The sequence below is a fragment of the Puccinia triticina genome, chromosome 15A (genome assembly GCF_026914185.1).
Source record: "Puccinia triticina chromosome 15A, complete sequence".
Lineage (NCBI taxonomy): Eukaryota > Fungi > Basidiomycota > Pucciniomycetes > Pucciniales > Pucciniaceae > Puccinia > Puccinia triticina.
Window position 1 is genome coordinate 2304817 of NC_070572.1, and position 22318 is coordinate 2327134.

General features: G+C 47.1%; 4 protein-coding genes across 4 annotated transcripts; 3 read left to right on the forward strand and 1 right to left on the reverse strand.

Annotated features, from left to right (window-relative positions):
• Nucleotides 1-1430: 1430 nt before the first annotated feature.
• PtA15_15A222 (uncharacterized protein) lies at nt 1431-4484 on the reverse strand (the record flags this gene model as incomplete). Its single annotated transcript, XM_053163407.1, has 13 exons — nt 1431-1658; nt 1760-1789; nt 1879-2097; nt 2174-2698; nt 2766-2871; nt 2934-3017; nt 3089-3212; nt 3294-3334; nt 3397-3790; nt 3909-4060; nt 4164-4208; nt 4274-4291; nt 4363-4484. 13 exons carry the CDS (start codon nt 4482-4484, stop codon nt 1431-1433), a joined length of 2088 nt encoding a protein of 695 aa, XP_053027385.1.
• A 6341-nt stretch (nt 4485-10825) lies between these two features.
• PtA15_15A223 (uncharacterized protein) lies at nt 10826-11968 on the forward strand (the record flags this gene model as incomplete). Its single annotated transcript, XM_053163408.1, has 5 exons — nt 10826-11113; nt 11192-11407; nt 11519-11573; nt 11651-11710; nt 11778-11968. The coding sequence occupies 5 exons, from the start codon at nt 10826-10828 to the stop codon at nt 11966-11968; spliced, it is 810 nt and encodes a 269-aa protein (XP_053027386.1).
• Nucleotides 11969-12526: 558 nt separating this feature from the next.
• PtA15_15A224 (uncharacterized protein) lies at nt 12527-14862 on the forward strand (the record flags this gene model as incomplete). Its single annotated transcript, XM_053163409.1, has 10 exons — nt 12527-12792; nt 12887-13232; nt 13309-13815; nt 13885-13953; nt 14039-14094; nt 14175-14253; nt 14318-14418; nt 14526-14626; nt 14714-14742; nt 14830-14862. 10 exons carry the CDS (start codon nt 12527-12529, stop codon nt 14860-14862), a joined length of 1587 nt encoding a protein of 528 aa, XP_053027387.1.
• A 2500-nt stretch (nt 14863-17362) lies between these two features.
• Nucleotides 17363-17892, forward strand: PtA15_15A225 (uncharacterized protein; the record flags this gene model as incomplete). The annotated part of the gene is made up of 3 exons (XM_053163410.1): nt 17363-17491; nt 17646-17791; nt 17886-17892. The coding sequence occupies 3 exons, from the start codon at nt 17363-17365 to the stop codon at nt 17890-17892; spliced, it is 282 nt and encodes a 93-aa protein (XP_053027388.1).
• Nucleotides 17893-22318: the final 4426 nt, after the last annotated feature.

The following is a 22318-nucleotide window of genomic DNA, read 5'->3' on the forward strand; positions in this document are numbered from 1 at the left end:
ACAACAAGCGCACCAGGCCACACGTGGCGCGCCATCCAAGCTCAACGGATACACAACACCATTAGAGTCTGACTTCTCACAATTCCCTTGCTTACAAGGGCCCTGGTAGCCTGGGCTGGCGCAAAGCGCAATCTCTGAAGGAGGGAATTGCAGGCAATTGCAAAATTTTGGTGGGAGGGCTTTTGCCCTTTTGGTGGGAGTTTTTTCCGGTGTCTTCCCCTGACAAGTACTTTACGCCTGTGGTACCAGATTAAAGACCTAACATTTCTCTTCCTTTTGGTGCCAATCAGAACATTGCACCTCCTCACACTGTCCTCCCTTTCCCCTTTTAAAGTTTCTCATTTTTGGGTGTTTGGCCAGAAGTTAGTTCCATGTGGATTCAATCGAGATACAGGATTCTATCCTCTACCCACCTCAACTGCTGGGCAGCAAGACTTCCCCTCTGGGGTACCTTTGCGGAGTACATTGAAGCTGAGATGCTCAGCTATCCTCTGCACTTCAGCTTGCTGCCTCACAATGAGTGTGCACTGTGTAATTTCACTTTGATTCAAAAAGTTGGCCAAAAGCCACAAATTTGCCAAAGCTCTCACGGAAAAATACCAGCCTCCCCCCATTGGGAATGGGAGATGCTTGGGAGGCTTAGTCAAGCCAGATTAGAATGGCCTAGTCTGGCGGCTATAATGGCTCCTTGCTGAAATTAATGAGACAAAAGCAATGAGCTCCTTGCTGAAATTAATGAGACAAAAGCAAGTATTGGTGGAGAATAAGCTCTGCAGATTATTCTCCCGGTTACTCAGTATGGTCTTTGGGGTAGGCGAGTGTCACCGATTGTAACCTAATCGATTAGGTTACAACAGAAATAAAAGGTGAGGTCTGGCGGGCGGATGCAAAAGGCAAGCGACCACCCCAGGACTCGAACCTGGAATCTCCTGCTAACAACCAGGCGGACCCGGGGATCGTAGGCAGGCGCCTTGACCATTGGGCCAGGCAGCCGATGTTGGATGCCGCGGACTTTAAAACTTGATCTCCCACGATCTTCCCAACGTCCTCACATCGAAGCCATTTAATTTTTCTGAGAAGGAAAAAGGCTTTATGCAACAGGAAGCCAAGTTCTGATGCGTGAACAACGGCCTATCGGTCACTCTCTTCCTTGCACAGACACCAGGGTATATGTTTACAATTGTCACATTGTCATCTACACACACGTCCGACGGGCTCTCTCGGGTTATATTGATCTAGGACAGGAGCGGATGCGCCGTCGATGGCGTCGCGATGTGCCTGCTGTTCCCGCGCCGAAACACGCGGGACGGGGGGAGAAAAGGCCCGACCAAAAAGAAGAAGAGGAAAAAGTAAAACAACGAAGAAAGGAGATGGGAGGGCGGGAGAGCGGGAAGAAAAGGGGGGGGGGGGGGGGGGGGGGGGGGGGGGGGTTAGTCGGCCTTGAGGGCGACGTTGGAGTTGAGGCCGAAGACGGTGGCGAAGCCGGGCGGCTTGGAGGGCGCCGGGTCGCTGGACGAGGCGTGCAGGAACGGCTTCGCGGGTTGCGGAGAGAGCGAGCTGGAGCCCGGCGGGCGGCGCGGATGGGAGCTCTTGAGCCAGTAGCCAACCAGCCCCATCACCACCATCCACACCATTATCCATCGCGGCTCCAACATGAACTGCAGACACACACACATCGACGTTCTTTCTGTTAGCCTCTTCTCTCGTGTGGAGATCCGTTTTGGTGCGTGTGTGTGGAAGAGAAAGAGTCGTGACTTACCCTCATTGAATGCACGAATAGATGGGATCGCTGTATACGCGTGTGGAACCCGAGCCCGTCCAGTCAGTATTGGTGAGGGCGAGGGGAAGAGAGAGAGACAGGAGGAAGAGAAGACGGACCCAAGCAAGACGGCTCCAGAATGTGCCGGCGAGTTTGCCCGAGAGCTTGTGCATCTCGATGGCCAGCAGGGTCTGGAAGACGGAGGTAGGTTTAAAAGCGAGCGTGACGCCGTTTTCTTGGCGGTCGTAGTACCGATGGTGGTGGGGGTCGACGACGATGATGGCGCTGGAGAGCTTGGGATCGTCTGAAGGACGGGGGAGGAGGAGGCCATAGGAGGTCTACAAGGCCCGGAAACGCAATGAATGGTGAGCGGAGTTCTAGCTTGGTGGTGGTGGGGGGAGGAAAAGGACGGACGTAGAGCCAATGGGCCCAAGCTTCGGGGTTGACCCAGACCCAGTCGATGGGCATGTCTACGGCCCTGGCGTGTTGGCTCTTGCGCCACTGGACGGCCCAGAGCTTGACCTCGTCCCGAAGGGCGACCGACTTGGGGTTGGATTTCTGGAGGTCGATGTGGGCGTGCTGGGCGACGATGCCGGAGAGGGCGACGAGGACGACGAGCTTGCGGGCGCCGGAGTTGAGGACCCGGTGGACGTTCTGCTGGTCGAGCTCGGCCAGGAGGGGGATCGAGTGCACGGTGATCCAGTGCTGGACGGCCTGCGTCAGCTTCTGTTGGCGCGCCCTCGGCCCCTCCCGTTCCTGGGGGCTTCCCGCGTCTTCCTCTAGCTCTAACTTCGCCCATGGCACTCGCTCGTATTCCTTGAACACGAGCAGATAGGCGTGCGAGGACGGCAGCTTCAACCGCTCGTAGATCGCCTGACTGTCCGACTTTAGGATCTCTGCCGAGCCCAGAAATCCCTTCCCGACCGTCCGCACCGCATCCTGCAGCAGAACCATCCCCATCCCTCGTCAACATTTCTTCCGGCTCTGGGAAAACAATCACACTCACAACTACCGTGATCGGCGTCCCACTCGAGTGCAGGAATAAGAAGAAGAGGTTCTTCTTTTGTAACGCTTCGTCGAACTCCCGCATGGTGATCTCGTGCGAGCCGGGCCTGATAGAGGATCTTGGTTAGCTAGAGTTTCCCCCCCGAGAAAAACGAAAGCTGCAACTCACGTGGCGACGGCCTTGCGAACGAATTCGGCCATCGAGGAAGCCACTTTCGGTCCTGAGTAGTCGAGCTTAGTTCCATCATGGTATCTTCAACATGCACGTAAATGATCAGGACTCCTGTATCTTCTGAGGCTGAGAGAGAGAGAGAGAGAACTAACAAGACAAAAAAGGGGAATTGGCGGATGTTTTCGACGGTGCAGATCTCCTTGTTCCACTTCGATTCGCAGTCGATCTGGGCCACGTTGGCTTGATCCTTCAATAGCCGTGCAGTTTCTTCCCAAACTGTCAACCCCAGCAGAAAACAAAGTGCAGAGTAGGCAGAGTTAGCCTCTCTTGTGTTTTATTAGGAGGGATCGGACTGACCAGGAACCAACGTGCGACACTCTTTGCACCAGGCGGTTTGGCTGGAGAAAGAGCGAGAGATCAGTGGTCCGGGGAGGAAGGCAGGAGAAGAGAGCCGACGGACAATTGGACGAGGATGGGGAGGTGCGGGGCTGCTTTGGTGAAGGAGCTCCAGTTGTCCTTGTCCAGCGTGACGAGCTGGCCGAGCGGATTGGGGGTCTTGAGTGGGGTATCGGTCTGAGGAGCGGGAGCAGAGGTGTGGGCAGGGTGTTCGGAGACGGGGAGCGGGGCGGCGGGCGGGGCGGGATGGACGGATGGATGGGTGTCGGGCGAGGGCGGCGAGGGGTGCTGTGGCTCGGCGTGGACCGGGGTCTGCGCAGCCGAGCCTGGTTGATCAGCGACCGCCGGCTGGGGGTCAATCGTGGCGACTGGCTCGGCCGGCTTCTTGTGCTTGGACTGGTACTCCTCTACTTTCTTCTCGAGGTACTTCGCGAGCGCCGGGATATCCTTTTCGCCATCTGCAGGAGAAACGGAACCGGCGCCGTGGGTTCGCGGTTGTGTCTTTAGCTCTGTGCTGTTCCTTGAGCGGCCGATGGGGCGGAGAGGGAGTCATGTGTTAGGAAGAAGGGACTGAACTGTAAGATTCGACATGTTTCCCGTCCTCGTATAGCTTCATCTGGGGGTAGAAATCAACGCTTAATCGGATGCACAGGTCGCCCTGTGCGATGCAGTCCACCTGGCCCATCTTCAGTCCTTCAGCTTCATAGTGTTTCATCTTGTCCACCAACCTGCGAGATCGACAGCGAAAAGAAAACAAGAGAAAGTTCAGCCAGCTGAACCCTGTCTTTCTGTGCGGAGATGTGGGGGGGGGGGGGGGGGGGGGGAGCGCACTGTATCCATGTTGGTGCGAAGTGTTTGCAGTGGGGACAGAACGGTCTGTGGATAAGTGTGCGAGGAAGGTCAGTCGGGAACAGACGAGGCAAGCCACGGAACAAACGGACGAGTAGCATTCGAGGAACCTGTTTGGGGATCAGCGACGATTGGAGTCAGCGGCTGGGAGGTTCAAGCGAATGGGGGCAGGAAGGCTGACCATAACCCGTGCTGGATGGTCGAGTCGAAGTTGTTCTCGTTGAGCTGGACGCCGGCATGCAGTTGGACGGCCAGGGCTGCCGGGAGGAGGCCGAGGAGGTGGATGGCCCGGGCGAGCTTCATCGCGGCTGGTATGGTATGGTGGGTTAAGGCTGGCTGGGGATGGGCAGGAGCACCACGACAGCAGCCTTTATGAGGGTCCTCTCGATGGGCACGCCGTATCCAAACAGAAGCCCATTCATTTCAAATGGCAGACTGCTCATCAATAAAGAACTGCCAAACAACACAAGTGTACTGTTGAGTTGGCATTTCCAGAGTCTAATACATACAGCATCAGGCTATGACCCACGCCTCCAAGAGAACCCCAGGGTCATATTCTTGCCAGTAAACCTGGCTAGCTATCCTCAATTGTTTTGAACTTTTGTTTATCTTTGGGGTTCAGCTCAGCCAATTGAATTCGGGTGCCAGCAGGCGAAGAACCTCTTTCCAGAATCCACACCTCCTTGAAGACCGGCGGGGGCAACTCAGTTCTGATTCCTGAAACCTATCCGAGTCGAGTTCGAGTTGTAGATTTTATAGGATTTTATGTGAGCTTGCAGTGGTACCACACCCCAAATCAAGGGTGTCGAGAATCGGGCACCGGTGTTCATTCAAAGGGGCATTTTGTTGTTCAAAGGGGCATTTTGTTGCCATGCAACTTCCACCTACAACCCTATGTGTATTTTGTGGCACTGCCATCCATCTCTCTCCCCTTTCCAAGTATCAGAGCCCAATTCAAATTTGTTTTTTGTGCGTTATATTATTATTTTGATCATCCAAAGAACTCAAGACGCATGAAATACGCGACAAGAAGAAAATTATATCTAGAAAGGAAATATCAAACTATCAAAAAGGAGCATTAGTAGATATCTACTTGACAAAAGGAATTCAGGCCAAAGCTAATCATTCACTATCAGGAAGAAGATTGATTGGCAGGAGTTAAATATCATCATCAGAATCCAGATCAATTGGGCAATTGCGAGCTCCAGTGGAAGAAGGTTCAGGAGGGGGATTGAGGTGCTTCCAGAGTTCAAAATTTTGTTTCAATTTTTCCATCCAGAGTGGGTGTATGTGGGCATAGTTGACACCTCTAATTTCTATATTTTGCTGTCTTTTTTGCCACAGTGTTGAGGGAGGTGGGTAGGGGATAAGGTTCCTATACTTGTAACTATTGGCTGTGTCCATCTTGAGCTTCAAGGACAAATAGTGATCACGGTTGACATATCCTATAAAGATAGGGGGTTTGCTGTTTCTTGGAGGGACCCTCCAGGGTAGATATGTGATTGACATGTTCTTGGAGTATGAAATCACTGGACGCTCTAATGCATTGGCCAACACATCACCTAGCTGTGCAATATTCAACCAATTTTGCTCACCAACAACTGCATCTTGAGTAAGTATATTCTTCTCAAAAAAACTGTAAGGTTTGAAAAGTTCTGAATCCCATATTTTCTTATAGAATCCTGCATATTCAACTAACTCTAAATAGCACTTCTGTCTGACTCTCCTATGGTTCTTAAACCTAATTTGATCCGCCACAGCATTGTATCCACAATGGCCATCCTTTGGAGGATCATTAATTTTGTGGATGAACCCAAAGATGCATATTGGTAAATCATTGTGGTATTGGATCAAGTACTGAAGATTTGGATCTGTTTGGGACAAAGGATTGAAAACATTGTAGGGATGTTCTTTTTGAGACCCACTTTCCAAGTCAATAGGGATAATTTCATGAGAGGAAGAGGGATGGCCTGTATGGGAGACTACTGATTGTATCTGGCTGGGTGGTAAATTTGATGTACTTGGTTGTGTTGAGGGTATGAAATTTGAATTGATGTGAGAATGATTGTGGTGAGCATCACTTTCCAAGTCTATTGCAGTACTTTGAGGTAGATAAGGAAGGGATCCTTTCTGGGCAACAAATGATTTCACCTGCCCAGCAGGAGAAGATGAAGCTGTTTCATGGACTAAAGGCTCAAAATAATTATATTCATTCTCTTGTTGAGGTGCAGTGTTCAATTCAAATGGTAAATGATGTTGTGTAAATAATTGTTTTACTTTGTGAGACACCAGGGCATCTAGGATGGCAGGAGAGGAAGTTGATTTGCTTGTTTGGCCATAAGGTTTGAGATAATTATGGAGGGTTTCTTGGTGAGGCTGAATCTTCATGGTAGCAGCTGAGGGAAACCTTCCAGTTGATAATGTGAGAGAAGAATAAAGGTTTGATGATGTATTTGGATGGTCAAGCTTGGTTTTTTTATTCTGCATGAGATCACTTGCTATCTGTTTTATCTTGGTTGGTTGATTTTCTGAACTAATATGATGATTTATCTGGGGTGTAACATATTCAAAAGGAGAAATATCCTCCTTATTTTTTCTGATTTCACCAGTATCTAGGCGGCTAATAGGAAATTCTTCCAAGGTTTCAATGGGTGCCATACTCTTCATCTTTAAAAGTGTCTGCATATCGTGATCCCAAAACCAAATATTCAGAACAAAATTTACTGTTTCTTGTAAAAGATCAGGTGTCTCTTCTCCATGGATGAATTTGATCAATTGCAATTGAACTTGCTGATATAATTCCTGATTTCCTCTTTTAGGATCCTCCCAAGGTGCTAAATCATTGTGTATTTCAACCAAACCAAACAAAGGCAAATAATTTCCCCTAGAATCAAAGATTAGTCCTGAAAGCCATTTGAACAAGATCTTGTATTTTACTGAAAATTCAAAATTGTGAATTGCTGTAACTCTGTTAGTTTTCATGAAATTGTGATTTACTGCTTTGATTAATTGTTTCAACTTTCCAGCCGCATATCGTCTGCTTAGTGCTGATGTACGATCTTTATTAAGCACACGTATGAGCTGAAGATTAGATTTTTCATCAATGTAGTGAAGACTTATTGGTAACTTGGGATGATTACTTGTGCTAACATTGGGAACATCTCTTGAAAGCATTTGATTTAGTTCTTTTGAAAATGATTCAGCCTGCTCCTCTCCTTTTTTGAACCAAAATTCATTGTTGATGGTAGTTGACTTGAACAGTGTTGACAAGTACTGCATGTCTTTCTTAAAATCATCATCCATTGGAATTGTGGTAAAATATGGGGGATTGTTGACTTGAGATTGATAATCCTCTACATTGTGGTTAGTTGTATAAAACAAGTTGGAGTCACCCCAGAAAGCATCAGGTATGACATTTATGGATTCAAAATTTAATTGTGTTGGATTAGAAATCTGCTATTTTGTTCTGAGCATTAGAATGATGTCACTCACTTGGATGTTCTGCTTGGAAGGCATCAAGTAGATCAGCAGCAGTGGATTTTGCATCTGCTACCATTTTAGGATTTGGATGGCTGGAGAAGCAATAAATTAATTTAATCTGAGTAGGCTCAAAGATGTCATCTTTCTTCCACACAATTTGTGCTGTTTCCCCAAAAAGTGGAACAAGTTTATCAGACCCAAAGACTTGCTGTTCTAGCCATAGCAATAGGTTTTTTTGGTGATCCCTGTATGAAATTGTTGGAATATCCAATTTGTTCATTTGTTGTTCATGGAGAAAATACATCCATTTGATTAAGGAGAAATATGAATTTTCCAGGTCCAAAATTGACTGAGGTTCACGAGCTGCATTTTGTGGTCCCTTTTTTTCAGACTTTAGAACCCAGAGTACGAATCCTAACTCGGCGTTAGACTGACCGAACATTCCAATTGGTAAATCTCGCGATTTCCCAAGACAATTTTGCGAATCAAAGTTATGTTCTGGTGAACGAATTCTGGTTGAAAATCTTTCAAAATATGTTCGGAGGAGTCTGTTCTGATTATATGCCTGAAGAAGAGAAGCTTCGTCAACGTAGCCATGTGCCTCTGCCGCGTGAGCCAGCCGTATTACAGTAGATCTCTTATTTGATTTAGCCGCAGCGAACCCATCAATCATGGGATGCAACGGATGGTGCGAGGGCATTTGGGTATCGTATGGTTGGCGGACTGTAGGAACAGGGCAAGTTCAGTTTGATAAAAAACAAATTAACCTAATCCGGGTAGATTGACTAACCTTGCTGGTTGTCGATGCTCTCAATACTTTTACCCGATTTTTTCATCAAAGTGTTATCTGCTGCGCGTGATTGAATGTTTGTTTTGTCCCCGAAATTGTAATTATGTTCTAAGTCAATCAAGTAGAACCTGTCAGCTTTTCTTGTCAACGAAGAGCAGCTCACTGGCAGTGGAAGTCCTAGGACGTTGAGCACCTAAATTAGATGGACCATCAGAGTCCGAAGTTGGAGCATATTTTGAATGTTTCCGAGGGTATTTCCTCTGGTATGTGCTGGTTCCTACATTGGAATGTGGCTGATGCCTGGGGACCGTCGAGCCTGAAATTGTGGGGGATGTTACGCCTGCGTATCCTGGCGAAAAGCTTGATCTCAACAGATGGAATTGATTTTGTGAGCCATTTCGCGACTGTTCCAAACCTCCTTGAGCTCGAGCCGGGCCACTCGAAGTCAGAAATGGTGGCAAACTGTCCAAGTGATCCTGTGGAAGCTGTTGCGGTGGCTCTAGGTGTACCACGTCAGACTCAGCAGCGTCCAGCTTTACTGAAATTATCGATGTTATTGTTGCAAAAGACCACAAAAAGTGGCACAGGGGATAACTCGGTAGGAAGATGGCACGTAGTAGCATTATTGGAAGAGTAAAAATTAGAAAAGTAAATAATTCATCTGGTTTCCAGGATTCCTCGAAGTGGGAAGTAGCTCAACTTTTATGTGTTAATGTTGCCAATGCGTCGTCACACCGATGCAGACCTTACACCTCGAAGCGCAGACGCTTTGCCCTGGCTATTCCGTTCGTTTTGGTGGTCAATGTTTTGGCGACGCAACCTCGCACGCTTTACTGCTTCAGTGCAAGATTCAACAGCTGTAAAACAGTTGGAATGATAGGGCCTCGGGCCCAGTTGCACAATATTCCATGTGAAACTGTCTCTGTCTTTCAGTCTACTCAACGGTCTCAGAACTAAAACGGCTTCAGGGTAAGTAGGAGCACCTGAATTTCAAGGATAAGTACGGATGGGAAACCAAGTATACTGTCCCCGAGGACCTCAGTCGACAACCCTCACGATGCAACCGCCAAGCCTCACATTAAGTATTGAGCGGTCAGACTGACTCGTGAATTTTGAGAGCACTCTGCCGGAATCCAACCACTGCCCAGCTATGCAAAAGTGTACTGGTTGCAGAGCCTAGTGAAACAAATCCTGTCTGGGTTCCGGTTCCCATCCCATGGCGGACAATGAACCTCCGGATAGAGCCTTCAAAGGCGATTAGGAAGCCGCAGCCCATTGGATGACTCCTTGGACTGAAGCTCTACGGTGAAACATGGAGAGCCAACGTCTAGAAGCCGCGAGAAACCTTTTTCAGCGTTGGATTGGCCATACCATTGCTAACCCACGGGGCCAAACCCAACAGTTCAGATGCAGGGTAGTAAATACTCAAAGATCCAAAATACCCGGTAAACCATCTGATCCAACCGGCCAATCCGTATGTCGGTAATCAATGAATTGGGAGTGTGATTCTCCAGCCCGTTTGTTGAGCCGAAACCCAAGTCAGCTCCTGGGCTCTAGATCCACAGAAAATCAAGCTGTGATGCAGAACAAGAAGCATTTGTGAAAAAAGGCCAAGGACAATACTAGTGCAAGCTCCCTGAAGAGGAAACCACATTGGCATTGCCATCAAGTTGTAAAGCTCTGGCCTGATTCTTCCCACTTAGAGTGTCTATGTATCTAGCTGAACTGCAAGTCTGATCATCGCACGTCTTCTTGCAAAGGTTTTTGCCTTTGAAGCAAGTTACTTGCCGTACAGGCGCGAGGAAGTGCACGTAAACCAGCTAGGCGCAGTTTTCCTGTCAAGGTGCACCATGTATCAGGACCCAGGAAACCCCCTATAAAGGAATGGGGGTAATGTAAAATGCAGAATTTCGCCGGGTTTTTGCCAAAAAAAAACATATATTATTTTCAGGACCCTCGTTTATAGGGGGTTTCCTGGGTCCTCGTCTATCAGCACCACAAAAAAAAACCCGAATTTTGAATGATTGCAAACAAAACTTATCACAAACCCCCCCGCAGGTGGTGGATGAGTGCTCAGTCTGACTCAAGCACCCTGGGTGAGAAAAAGTTTAACACCAAGTTGCATGAGAGTTGTGGCAGTGTGGAAATTGGGGTAGGCATTTAGCCTGTTTGCTTCCATGCCGGATGTCCCCAGTTGACCTATAATTTTTCCTGATAAAGTGGACATCAAGTACGTGTGCTGGTTTGATTAAAGTCACACCTCTTTGATGAAAAGTGGAGTGAGAAGTGGGTTTTTTTCTCCCTGGCCCTGGCCGGGTGTCAGCAAAAAAGATGAGTTCGGGTCCGCGTGCGGGGAAGGACGGCGGAGAAGGAAATGCTGCGACCGACGACGACGACTGGGGCGATCAGGGTGCTCGGCCGGCGAGCGCTTGCACAGTCGGCAACCCCCACGACGCCGCCGCCGCCAACGAGGCTCCTGCTAGCAAGCCGGCCATCGCCGGAGCTCCGCCGCCCCATCAACACTTCGTCAACCGCTTATCCCTCGGGCTCAGTCAAGCATCCCACCCAGATCATCCCGCCTTCTTCGTCCCCAGATCCGCCCATCCGCTCCGAGAAATCGAGGACCGTCCCGGACTCCCATCGGGAGCTGCCCGACCTGCCCGTATGCTGCTGCTCCGCTTGTCTCTCGTCCGAGCTTTACAATCCTGACCCAGCTGTTGCCTTTTTTTGGATGGTGAAGAGTCGGACGCCGCTCTATGTCGGCAGTTTCTTGGTGATCGCCTCGGTCTGGGCCGGGTTCATATACTTCTCGACGAACGCTGAGAAGGCCAACTCGTCGATCGTCAAGGCCGTTCTCTTCGAGCTCCGGAGTAACCCGAGCGTGCTTTCTGCGCTCGGCCACTCCATTAAACCCCAGAAGGACGACTTGTTTGGACAGCTATTGGTCGACGGCTCGGTTCGTGGATCCCCTCCTCACACAAAGAACCTCATTCAGCATTTCTTCTCCTCTGGAATTGCTTCTGATTTCTCTTGCTTTCTTCTGTTCTCTTTCTGGTCGCTGGTTTAGATCAATCTCATGCAAGGATCGGTCGACGTCGCTTTCCGTGTCACAGGTTCCGAACGTAAGCACTTAAAGTCCTATATTAAGAGCTGCTCTCACATCCTGCCAACATTGATCATGCGTTGTTCGCAAAAAAAGGCTCAGGGATGGTGTATTTCACATCAGTCCGACGCGAGAGGGGATCGGAGTTCGAAATCAGTTGAGTGACTTGACAGAGATCGCTTTCTCCGAAACAAATCTGATGGAATGTGTATGATTTCTTCAGTCCGATGGAAGTTGATCCGAGACGATGGCGTGGTTGTCGACCTGGTAAACCAGGACACCCATGTCCGACCTGTCTTACTGTCCGGTACAGACACCGACATCGTCACGATCGGCGCATTTAATCGGGCCGGACAGGCCTCCGGGACTGCTTCCGTTGGGTCTACAGACTCCCACTGCATCCGTCTGGTCTAATCTACATCCCCCCATCTCCTCGTCATGTTATATCTCTTCAATTCAGAACTCTCTTCAATCCAAAACCATTCCCAAATATTCATGTAAGAGGGGGCAAAATCAGCAATGTTAGACATCTTCACATCTGCCCGCGCATCAATGGAGACAAGACTGAGTTTGGTTTTGGGGCCGATCTTTTGTCGCGTATCTAGCTGCTCTTCGGCAGACAGAATCTCATCAACGAGCCAAGTCGAAGCATATGTGTTTAAGCTCAGGCTGCTATGAGCCCAAATTGAGATGAAACTTCGAACGACGAGCAACGCCGGTCTTGCAACTTGCGCATCAAACGGCCTTATGTCTACTCTTCTGGGGCAGCCACTTCGCCAATGTTCAGTATCGGGTTTGTCGCTGGTTCAATCTTTGAAGTCCGAAGTTTCATGTAACGTTTACATTCAGTCTCGTCTATCGGTTATGTACATGCAGCATGCAGCAAACTGCACACTTACCAGAGAAAGAAGAGACCGCGACCAGGAACGACCGGATTGAATAACTTGAAGGATACCAAACCACGAGAGCAAGATGGCCAACGAAGCTTTCTCGACTGTCTATGATACCATCCCGAGTGGAAAACAACTCAGATCTCTGACACGGGACGAAGTAGCGAAACATAACACGCCGGACGACCTTTGGTGCATCATCGACACCGCCGTCTACGATCTCTCCAAGTTCGTTGACTTGCATCCCGGCGGAGCTTTCGTCCTTCTCGATAAGAACATCGCCGGGAAAGATGCCACCAAGGCTTTCTTCGGCTTGCATCGCTCCGAAGTCTTGAAAAAATACGGCCGGTGAGCTCTTTTCTTTTATGATGTGTGTGTCCTCAATCGAATGTGATAAAAAGTATGGGAAGGCAGCGTGTTGATCCAGGTGAATCACGTACAGATATATGATAGGACGAATCAAGGACGAAAAGACGCAAGTGATGCTCCCGAAGGACGGAGAGCTATCGCTCGTGCCGCATGCCGAACCAGCCTGGCTCTCGAAGGGATATTCGTCTCCATACTACAACGAGGGTCATCGGGCGTTCCAGAAAGCGATGCGATTGATCGTCGAGACCCATGTCACTCCTGAAGCTAGGGAACACGAACTGAGCGGCAAAAAACCCTCGCAAGGGTTGGTCGAGTTCTTGGCTAAGCAACACGTCAATGCTATGCGACTCGGGCCCGGGAAACATCTCCATGGTCTCACTCTACCTGCCGGCATTAAGGGTGAACATTTCGATTACTTTGTGAGCCTGTTCATTGTAGATTGGTCGACAAAAGCCTGGCGTTGATCGGTTGTCTGGTTTCTCTTGTATCCAAAAGCACGAGCTGATTATCATCCAAGAACTATCTCGGATGGGGGCGCCCGGATACCTAGATGGATTGCTAGCGGGGATGGTGATTGGCCTACCGCCGGTCCTAAACTTCGGCTCGATGGAGCTCAAGAACAAAGTGATCCCGGAGGTGTTATCGGGGAAGAAGTATATAGCGTTGGCGATCAGCGAAGCCTTTGCGGGTTCCGATGTGGCCGGCATACGGTGCACGGCGACGAAGACGGCGGACGGCCAGCATTTCATCGTCAACGGGACCAAGAAGTGGATCACTAATGGCGCCTTCGCCGACTACTTCTCCACCGGCGTCCGCACCGATAAGGGGCTCAGCGTCCTGCTCATCGAGAGGGGCGAGGGCGTCGAGACTAAGCCAATCAAGACTAGCTACTCCGCCGCTGCTGGCACGGCGTTCATCACCTTCGATAACGTCAAGGTGCCCGTCACTAATCTGTTGGGTAAGGAGAACAACGGCCTTCCCGTCATTCTCTCCAACTTTAACGTCAGTCCCACCTTCACGCATTCTCAAACACACTCTTGAGTCTCATTAACATTGTTCTTGCTTGTGTAGCACGAACGCTGGATGATGTGCTGCGTCATCATCCGCTCCATCCGATTCATCACCGAAGAGTGTTTCAAAGTATTCAACAACCTCCCGCTGTAATCCCGATTTTCTCTGTGTATACAAGGACTCTCTTGACTTTTTGGTAGTTGCCTCTTTTCAGTGGACCTATCAACGCTCCGTTTTTGGGAAACCTTTGATCTCTCAGCCGGTCATCAGGTAAGCTGCAAATTTCACGCCCTGGCTCTCTTCTTGTTTCCGGAATTTACGAACCTTCTTTTTGTTTCCTATATCTCAAGACAAAAGCTTGCACAGATGTTTGCGAAGTGCGAGGCGACTCAATCATGGCTCGAGAGTGTGACCTTCCAAATGAACCAAGTCAGTCTCTCCTACCGCAATGCTTATTGTTATGGAGCCAGGGTCCTGATTTTTGTGCCTCTAGATGACTTATGCACAACAAGCTGATTTATTAGCTGGTCCAATCGGCCTTCTGAAAGCTTACTCGACTCGGGTGTCTCACGAGGTAGCCGACGAAGCAGTCCAGTCAGCACTAACTTTGTGTTACTCTCTATCCACCATCTCATCTCCAAAAAAAAAAGGCAAAGTTAGATTGATGGGACCATGACTTTGCCTGTTGCTTTTGGGAATAGAATCTTTGGTGGACGTGGGATCACTGCTACCGGAATGGGTAGGTTTGTAGAAGCCTTCCAACGGACGTATAAATTTGGCTCCGTTCTTGGTGGATCAGAAGGTATTTTCCCCCTTTTTTTCTCGTCTCTTTGATCTATCTTGAAAGCGGTTTGTTGACTCATCATCCCCTTTTTCTTGGGACTGGTAGAGATTATGTTTGATCTTGGGGTTCGTCAAGTAAGCACATTTACACATGATCTCATTGAAATTTTAGCAATTAATGACTTGATGCATTGCGGGCAATCAAATGTTTTGTCTATATAGGCTATGCGCAAGATGCCAGCAGCTGTGCTGTAGCCTTGCTGCCTTAGGAGAACAAGCCTATTTTATGTTGAGTTGCAGGTCAATCTCTTTCCCTGCTTTTATAATGGTAACAGTGTCATAGCCTACTTTCTGTATCTACACTCGATGAGACAGTGGGAATGAAGTTTATCGAGACCTGGAATGAGTGAAATGTGGTTGAACTTTAAGTGGATATATTTTCAAAATTTTATGATTTACGGAATTGTAGATGATGGATTATGCGCTCATGGCGAAAAGACTTGACATGTCACGTCAACCCAGTTGGAGGGTTGAGACTGGTCTGCCCAGGTGAGCAGGCACCAAGTCTAGGCCTGAGGCTGACAGGGTTTTTCACAGAAAATCCTCATTTTTGTACTCGCATCTCTTTGATAAATCAAATTCTTGAATGCCATGTTATAGCCCTTGATCACAGCTATCCTGTACTTGCTTTGTTCAAGCAAATTCATCAGAAGCTGGGAACTCAGCGGCCATCCTTGTGAGCGCTGTTCTTGAGCAATAGCCCAGTTCACATTGGATTTTTAAGGCCATTTTTATCCATTTTATCATTCAAGTTCATCATTTTTTTCAAGTTGGTCAGATTCTTCTGAAACCACTTTTTCTGATGATTGGAAAATTTGTCAAAATTTCATGATAAAATCAGATAAAAATAGGTTCAAAGTCACCAACGTGAACCGGGGCTAATGCAATGGAACCATTGGATCATTCAACGGTCAAGGTCAGATTTTTTCAGTATGAACTGAATAGCCACATGGATCCCACAGTGCAAGTGTACATGTATGGACATAGGAGAGAATGTATGGCTATGTACTTAACCTGGGCTGGCTATCCGGTCTGCATCAGGTCAGATAGCCTCACAAGTCCAATTTTTTATATTGCAATTATTTTCAAGAAATAGAATTTTACGCAGTGTTGAATACATGAAAAAGTGTATAGAAACAAAAGCTGATTCTAGTGGTGCCAGAGGCTGTAAAGAAACCCAATGGGTAGAGGGTGATATGTGAGTTAGAATGGAATTTTAGGCATTTGGATGGGCAGCCTCAAGCCAAATGTAGGACATTAGGAAGAAGACCCGGGGTGCTAAATTGGCACACTCCTAACAACACTGTAACAGATCTGATGCAATATGGTATCACTTATATGTACTTTGAATTTCCCCTCCAAGCTCTGCTTACGCTTACGTGAGAGTTCCACACCAACCAGTCACCAAGAGTGTAGGATGTTCCTCTTGATGGCCAGTACTGATGGGCCATTGAGTGATGTGTGTATGTCCTCTCAATGGCCAATTAAAAATCCTTAATTACATTGGCAACTACTTTTTTTGCGCAGCATTTCCCCTTGATTGGGTCTGTGAAAGCTGAGCAAAAAAAAAAGGAGTCATTGATGTAATTAATGATTTCTAATGTAAGGCACTGACTGGGAGGACGACAATTACAGCAGAGCCAATCAATACCTCCCAGCGGCCTGACCGTCACACACCTCCTTCATCGGCTCCTTTTATATTCGGCGCGCCGCAAGTTTTCCTCCTGGAGCTAGACAAATATCCAGCTGAACGCGCCATCATTTCCAAATGCAGGTCGCTAAAAGTTGTCCGGACATTTCGACAAAACCATGATAAAGCGCAAGTTTTCCGTACATCACATTTCCAAAATCATCATCAGAAATGTGAATTTACTCCAAAAGCAGGGCAAAGCCCGGGTCCTTCAGCGGCAGAAGAGACCAGTCCGTTTCCAAATCTGGCCAAACACAATCCAAAACCGTCAGATTGTGCATGTTCCTCAGCTTTGATCCATTACTTTTTCAGTAAAAAATGGTCAATTTTTATATTCTCCACATTTTACAAAGCCCTCACATTATCAACCATACCCCAACTTCACCATTACTGGAGGACTTCCCGTCAATCTGGGAACCCAGATTTTTCCAGATTTTGCGGGGAAATCTGGGCTTGATCTTCCCAAATCCTAGATCTGCCCAGATTTCCCTGCAAAATCTGGGAAAATCTGGGTTTCCAGATTGGCAGGAAGTCCTCCACTGACACCAAAATAGGATACACCCGTCTGCAACCCATTGGAAAAGGAATCATCATCTAACCGTCGGCCAACACATCTCCCAAAGTCGCAGTCATTACCTCCCAGCAGCCTTACCAGTTCCTTTGTCAAATAGGGAGCTCTTTTCCATTTGGGGGGCTGCAACTCATGATTGGAGCAGGACTTTGCCTTTTGCTATTTGTGAAAAGCAATTTTGTCGCATAGTCACATATGCAAGTTACCACCGCGCTTAATTGCACCTGTCAAACAGGTAGTCCGCACCTCATCCAATCTTAAAGTTGCGCTGCTTTGTAATTATGTTTCATTACCCGTTCAACATGTTTTGGCTTGCTCTGCTTTTAAAAAAGTGCATTTGGAAAAGTAAATGTTGTCCAAAAAATTAAGTGAAGCTGTTCAAGACGTTAAACCAAATGCGACTTTTGCACCGCTTTGAAATAAACATCTACAACATGCTCCAGAGCTTCCACTCCCTCTCCACCCACCATCCTTCAACCCATGTAATTGACTCAAGCTTTGTCTATCAATCCAAACCCATGTATGTCACCAACCAACCTGAGCTCCTCAGCAAGGCTTTTAACGTTTGTCTATCCTTATCATCTCCTTAAGAGCAAGAGAAAGTGAAAAAAGAGTGTGTACCCTGATTTGATCATTTGTCTCCCTTGAGATATCCGTTTCACTATTGCTGCACGAACTCTTAATACTCATCAAAGGAATTGAGGCTGATTAAGGCAGGATCCTCGAAAATATGCCGCAAACGGCTCGTGTCCGATCGTCATTAACATCACATTGTACAACTCTGACATCGCCCGGCAAGAAAACCTGACAATCCCTTACATCGGCATCGTCGAACGGAAATTTGTATTAGACCCTCTCACTGAGTCCGTCAATCCATCCTTTCCATCACCACCACCACCATCATCATCGTTTTTCTTCCTCATCTAACTAATGATCTTGTCAATCAACTCGACTCAGGTTGTAAAATTGTTTTGTTCATTTCAGTGGGGCCAGGAAAATGATCCATCCAGAGACACAGAAGCTAATCAAAACAATACTGGCTGATCTGAAGCGAAATGTTAGCACATCGACAGAGATGGCCAGCGGTGGTAGGAAGACGAATTTGACCGCGGCGGGCTGTTGGCCCTTGGATCTGAGCAGCCACACTCATTTGATGTCGATTGTGAACTGCACAACGGACTCGTTCTCGGGTGGAGGGGACTCCTTGATGTAGAGGATGCGGTGCGGAACTCGCTAAAGCACGCTCGCGCAGGGGCGCACCCAACCAGGCGCGACGGAGGTGTCGTTGGAGACAGAGACCCGACGGGGACGGTACCGGTGAGCCGGGAGCTGCGTGTGTACCATCGGCACTTTCCGCGCGGAAACGGCCGAAGCACCAAGTGTATTTGGAAAAGTGGAAATGGGGTCCAGAAAATAAGTGAAGTTTTTCAAGAGGTTAATCCAAATGTGTCTTTTGCATTGCTTTGAAATTATGTTAATATGTATGCCTTTATCCGTCAATAAGTTTCAAGTTCTGGGGACTTTTTATTTGACTTGCTCTGTTATTCAAGATTGCATTTGGAAAAGTGGAAATTTTGTTGGAAAAATAATTGGACCTGATCAAGATGTATCTCTGAATTTGGTACCTGCACCACAAAGCAACACCTTTGCAATAGGAAATTCTGCTTGCACAATTTTTGAAATCACATCCACCTGATAGACAATTTTCTTGTCCGCTGTTTGTTGATAAATGAAGCGCGCAATAGTCACGTGCACTGTCATAAACTCAGACCTTGGTATTTCTATCTTTGATACCTCTCACTTCTTTGTCTGTTTAACAGCTCTAAATGTGCACACTTGGGAAAAATTCACAATCCACAATCATCTACGCGCAACCTGTTGACGCATCATCAACAGCTGTTTTTGGGCTCATTGCATACCCAATGTTGAATTTTCATAAGCAGAAATCATTGAATCATGAGCATTACTGTATCTCATAAATCTGTTTTATAATGCCCTGATCATTTGGCTGAATTATCAACTACTACTTTTGGGAAAATGTGTGCTTTGCTAGGGCATCCACATTAACGGTTAAAAGACAAGCCTACAAAACCATATCACAATCAAAATTCATAATTTTTAATGTGTGTCTTGCCGTTCCTGTAATTTCATTTGCAGTATCATCTCTCCGCCAACCGATTCATTCATTGTCCATTTGGGCTCCATTCAATATAACCAAATTGTGTTCATTGCTTATCAATTTCATCTGTCATTTTTTGTGATGAAACTTGCATTTAACTATCATGTAACATTACTTCCAGAGCTAGCTATAATTTGGGTCATGGCTCATTTTCCTTTTCAGCAAGTTCTTACTTTTTGAATCATTCCTTAAGGGCATTCTGCATAAGATGTGTTGAGACTTGATGAGTAATGTCCATGTAAAAAATCCTGTAGCAGCGGCGCAGCCGCAATTTCCCTAGTCAGTCAAAAATGCATCTATTATGTAATTAGCGCCGCTAAAACTAAATTGTAGCGCTTGTCACTAATAATCTGGGGCTGTAATATTTAGCATAACACCAACTTGCAAAAACCCACCAACACTAAATTAAAGCTAATTAGTACACCAGGGGGAGCTTTGATGCACTCTCCAGAGAGTACCAGAGTCTAATTTTATGTTTTTCTGGGTTGGATGTGAGTCAGATGTGGATTAGGAAATGATTGATAAATTCTTCAGAAGTCAATGGGAAGTGTGTCAGAAGTGATGCGGAATTGACATGTGAACTTGTACAATGTTGTATAGAACCATTTCATTCTCTAAATATAATTACTTGATTGCAACCTATAATATAATGATTGTTAATTAATGCCCAATGGTTAATACTTCATGGTGAATTTATTTTGATCAATTTATCTATGTGCAAGGGGTTTCACACAATGTAAATGTGAATAGCTGGGGCTTTAATGGCTTTCTGACCAGTTTGTACTTGTCATGGAGCTTTGAAAGGCCCCTCCAGTGACCTGTCACCCCAATGTACGCGCGTACACAAAGGTGACATTGGTGAAGTCAAAAGCAGCTCACATGCAAGTGCATGGAGACATTGGAAAACAAACAAAAACAACTTGCAAGCTTATATGCATTAAGAGGCCAGGATGTCTAGCTGAAATCTGGTACCACACACCTCCAAGCTTGAATTGAATCATATTTCCACCCTATTTCCATCTTTTTTTGGCTCAATTCTAGATGATAACTGCCTTTTTTTATGGAAATATGCCAATTCAGATGGGCCTTTCAAATCATTCTAACAGGGGAGTACATGTTGTTGATCTGCAGAAGGCCCAACCTGCAATTTGCAACAAAATTGTATGAGCACACACAAGGGTTACATTAGCAAAGTGAAAACAATGAACACCTTCATGAGCATGTAAATAATATGAATTGAACACCAAGAATTCATCTCAATTAACAAACAGTTCAAATCAAATTATGATAGGATTGTGGCCATTGTGTTTTAGTGCTTTCAACTGTGTTCTAGTTGAGTTCCAGTTGACTTCTAGATAATTATGGATGAATCCAGGATCAGTTGTGGATGAGTTCCAGCATTGTTCATTACTTCTTACACTACTTTCACCAAAGGCATCCAGCACAGTTACAGAAAAAGGGTATGGTATGGCACTCTCTGGAGAGTGCGTCAAAATCTCCCCTGGTGGCAGCTTGCTACGCTAAATTAGCTGTAATTTGCAGCAAAAATTGCCCTTTTTTGCCCAATCTGAGTTAGCTGTAAATGTAATAGTCCATCTGCTACAATTTAGTTTAGGGTAGCGGCGCTAAAAAACCGCTAAATTAGGGTATTAAACACTAACTGTAGCGTAATAGATGCATCAGGATGCATTGTTGAATCAGTGCAGCCAATCAAGAGTGTAGTATATTCCTCTCAATGGCCGTTACTGACAGGCCATCAAGGGAGATGTGTATGCACATCCACATGTGAGTTTTGCTTGTGATGGCCGGCCAATACGGGCCATTGAGAGTTTAGTGATTTCCTCTCAATGGCTGGTGTACTGACAGGCCATTGAGGTAGGTGTATATAACCTCTCAACGGCCTCCATTGAGAGTATAACTAGTGCTTTACTCTTGTTGGCCGGTACTGACCGGCCATTGAGAAAATGTAGTATGTTCCTCTTGATGGATGGTACAGATGGGCCATAAAGGGAGGTGTGTATGCCCCTTGATGGCCGGTGCTAACCGGCCATTGAGGATGTTGTGCTTTGCTCTTGCGCCTGCCATTGAGAATGGCAGGTGACAAAGCAATTCAAATTTTGTCACCCGTTTGCAAGTTGTGTGTGAAGTGGATAGTTTAGGAGTGTCATAATGATTAGCGGACATCAAATTAAATACACAATTCCAGTGCCAGCCCGTCAGGGCCGTCTCCATCTTCAGTTTCTTTGTTGTCTGGCGAGGATGAGGCTGATGCTGGTGGCCCGTTTTTTGAGGTTTTCCTCTTCGGACGAGCTTCGTTGAGCTTGTGGATCTGCAGGCCTGTCGCGTCAGACCTCATTAGAAGCCGATGTTTTGGAATCCAAGGTTGGATTGAGAGACGAAGTTTTACCGGCCGATGATTAAAAGGGGGCTTCAAAATTGATCCAGGAAGCGTTCCAGGTCCAAACTCCAGGAAAGCCAAAACACAGCCAAAAAATAATTCCTGGAGGTTCTACATTGAGACCCCCAGAAAGAGGAACTTCCTGCATTTGAACCCAGAAGAACAAGACCTGGAAATGATTATCAGTTTGAACATATTTTGTCCCATGCCTTTGGGGTCCCCAAAGGACCAGCTCCTTCCCCCCACGCAACCACAAGTTGATCTGACCTCATCGGACTCTCTTGTGCATTTTTTTTTCTTTTCATCAGCAGTTTCAAATTAGCTCAGACTGCAACAATTCCGACTGCTCTGATTGCTGTCCACTGGGAGGGACTTTCCCTGTTGGCAGCCATATAAGGCAGTTGACCGGGAGAAGTCCCTCCCGGATGACTGCCTGATATGGCTGTTGGCTGGGAGGGACTCCTCCCGGTCGACTCTTGTATGTATGTGGTTGTTGACCGGGAGGTACTGCTCCCGGTCGACTGCCTTATATGGCTGTCGACCGGGAGGTACTGTACTACTGCTCCAGTCCCTCCCGGATGACTGCTCAATATGGCTGTTGACCAGGAGGGACTCCTCCCGGTTCCTCCCAGTTGACTCTTGTATGTATGTTATTGTCGACCGGGAGGTACTGCTCCCGGTCGACTGCCTTATATGGCTGTCGACCGGGAGTTACTGCTCCCGGTCAACTGCCTTTTATGGCTGTTGACCGGGAGAGACTCCTCCCGGTCAACTCTTGTATGTATGTGGTTGCCGACCGGGAGGTACTGCTCC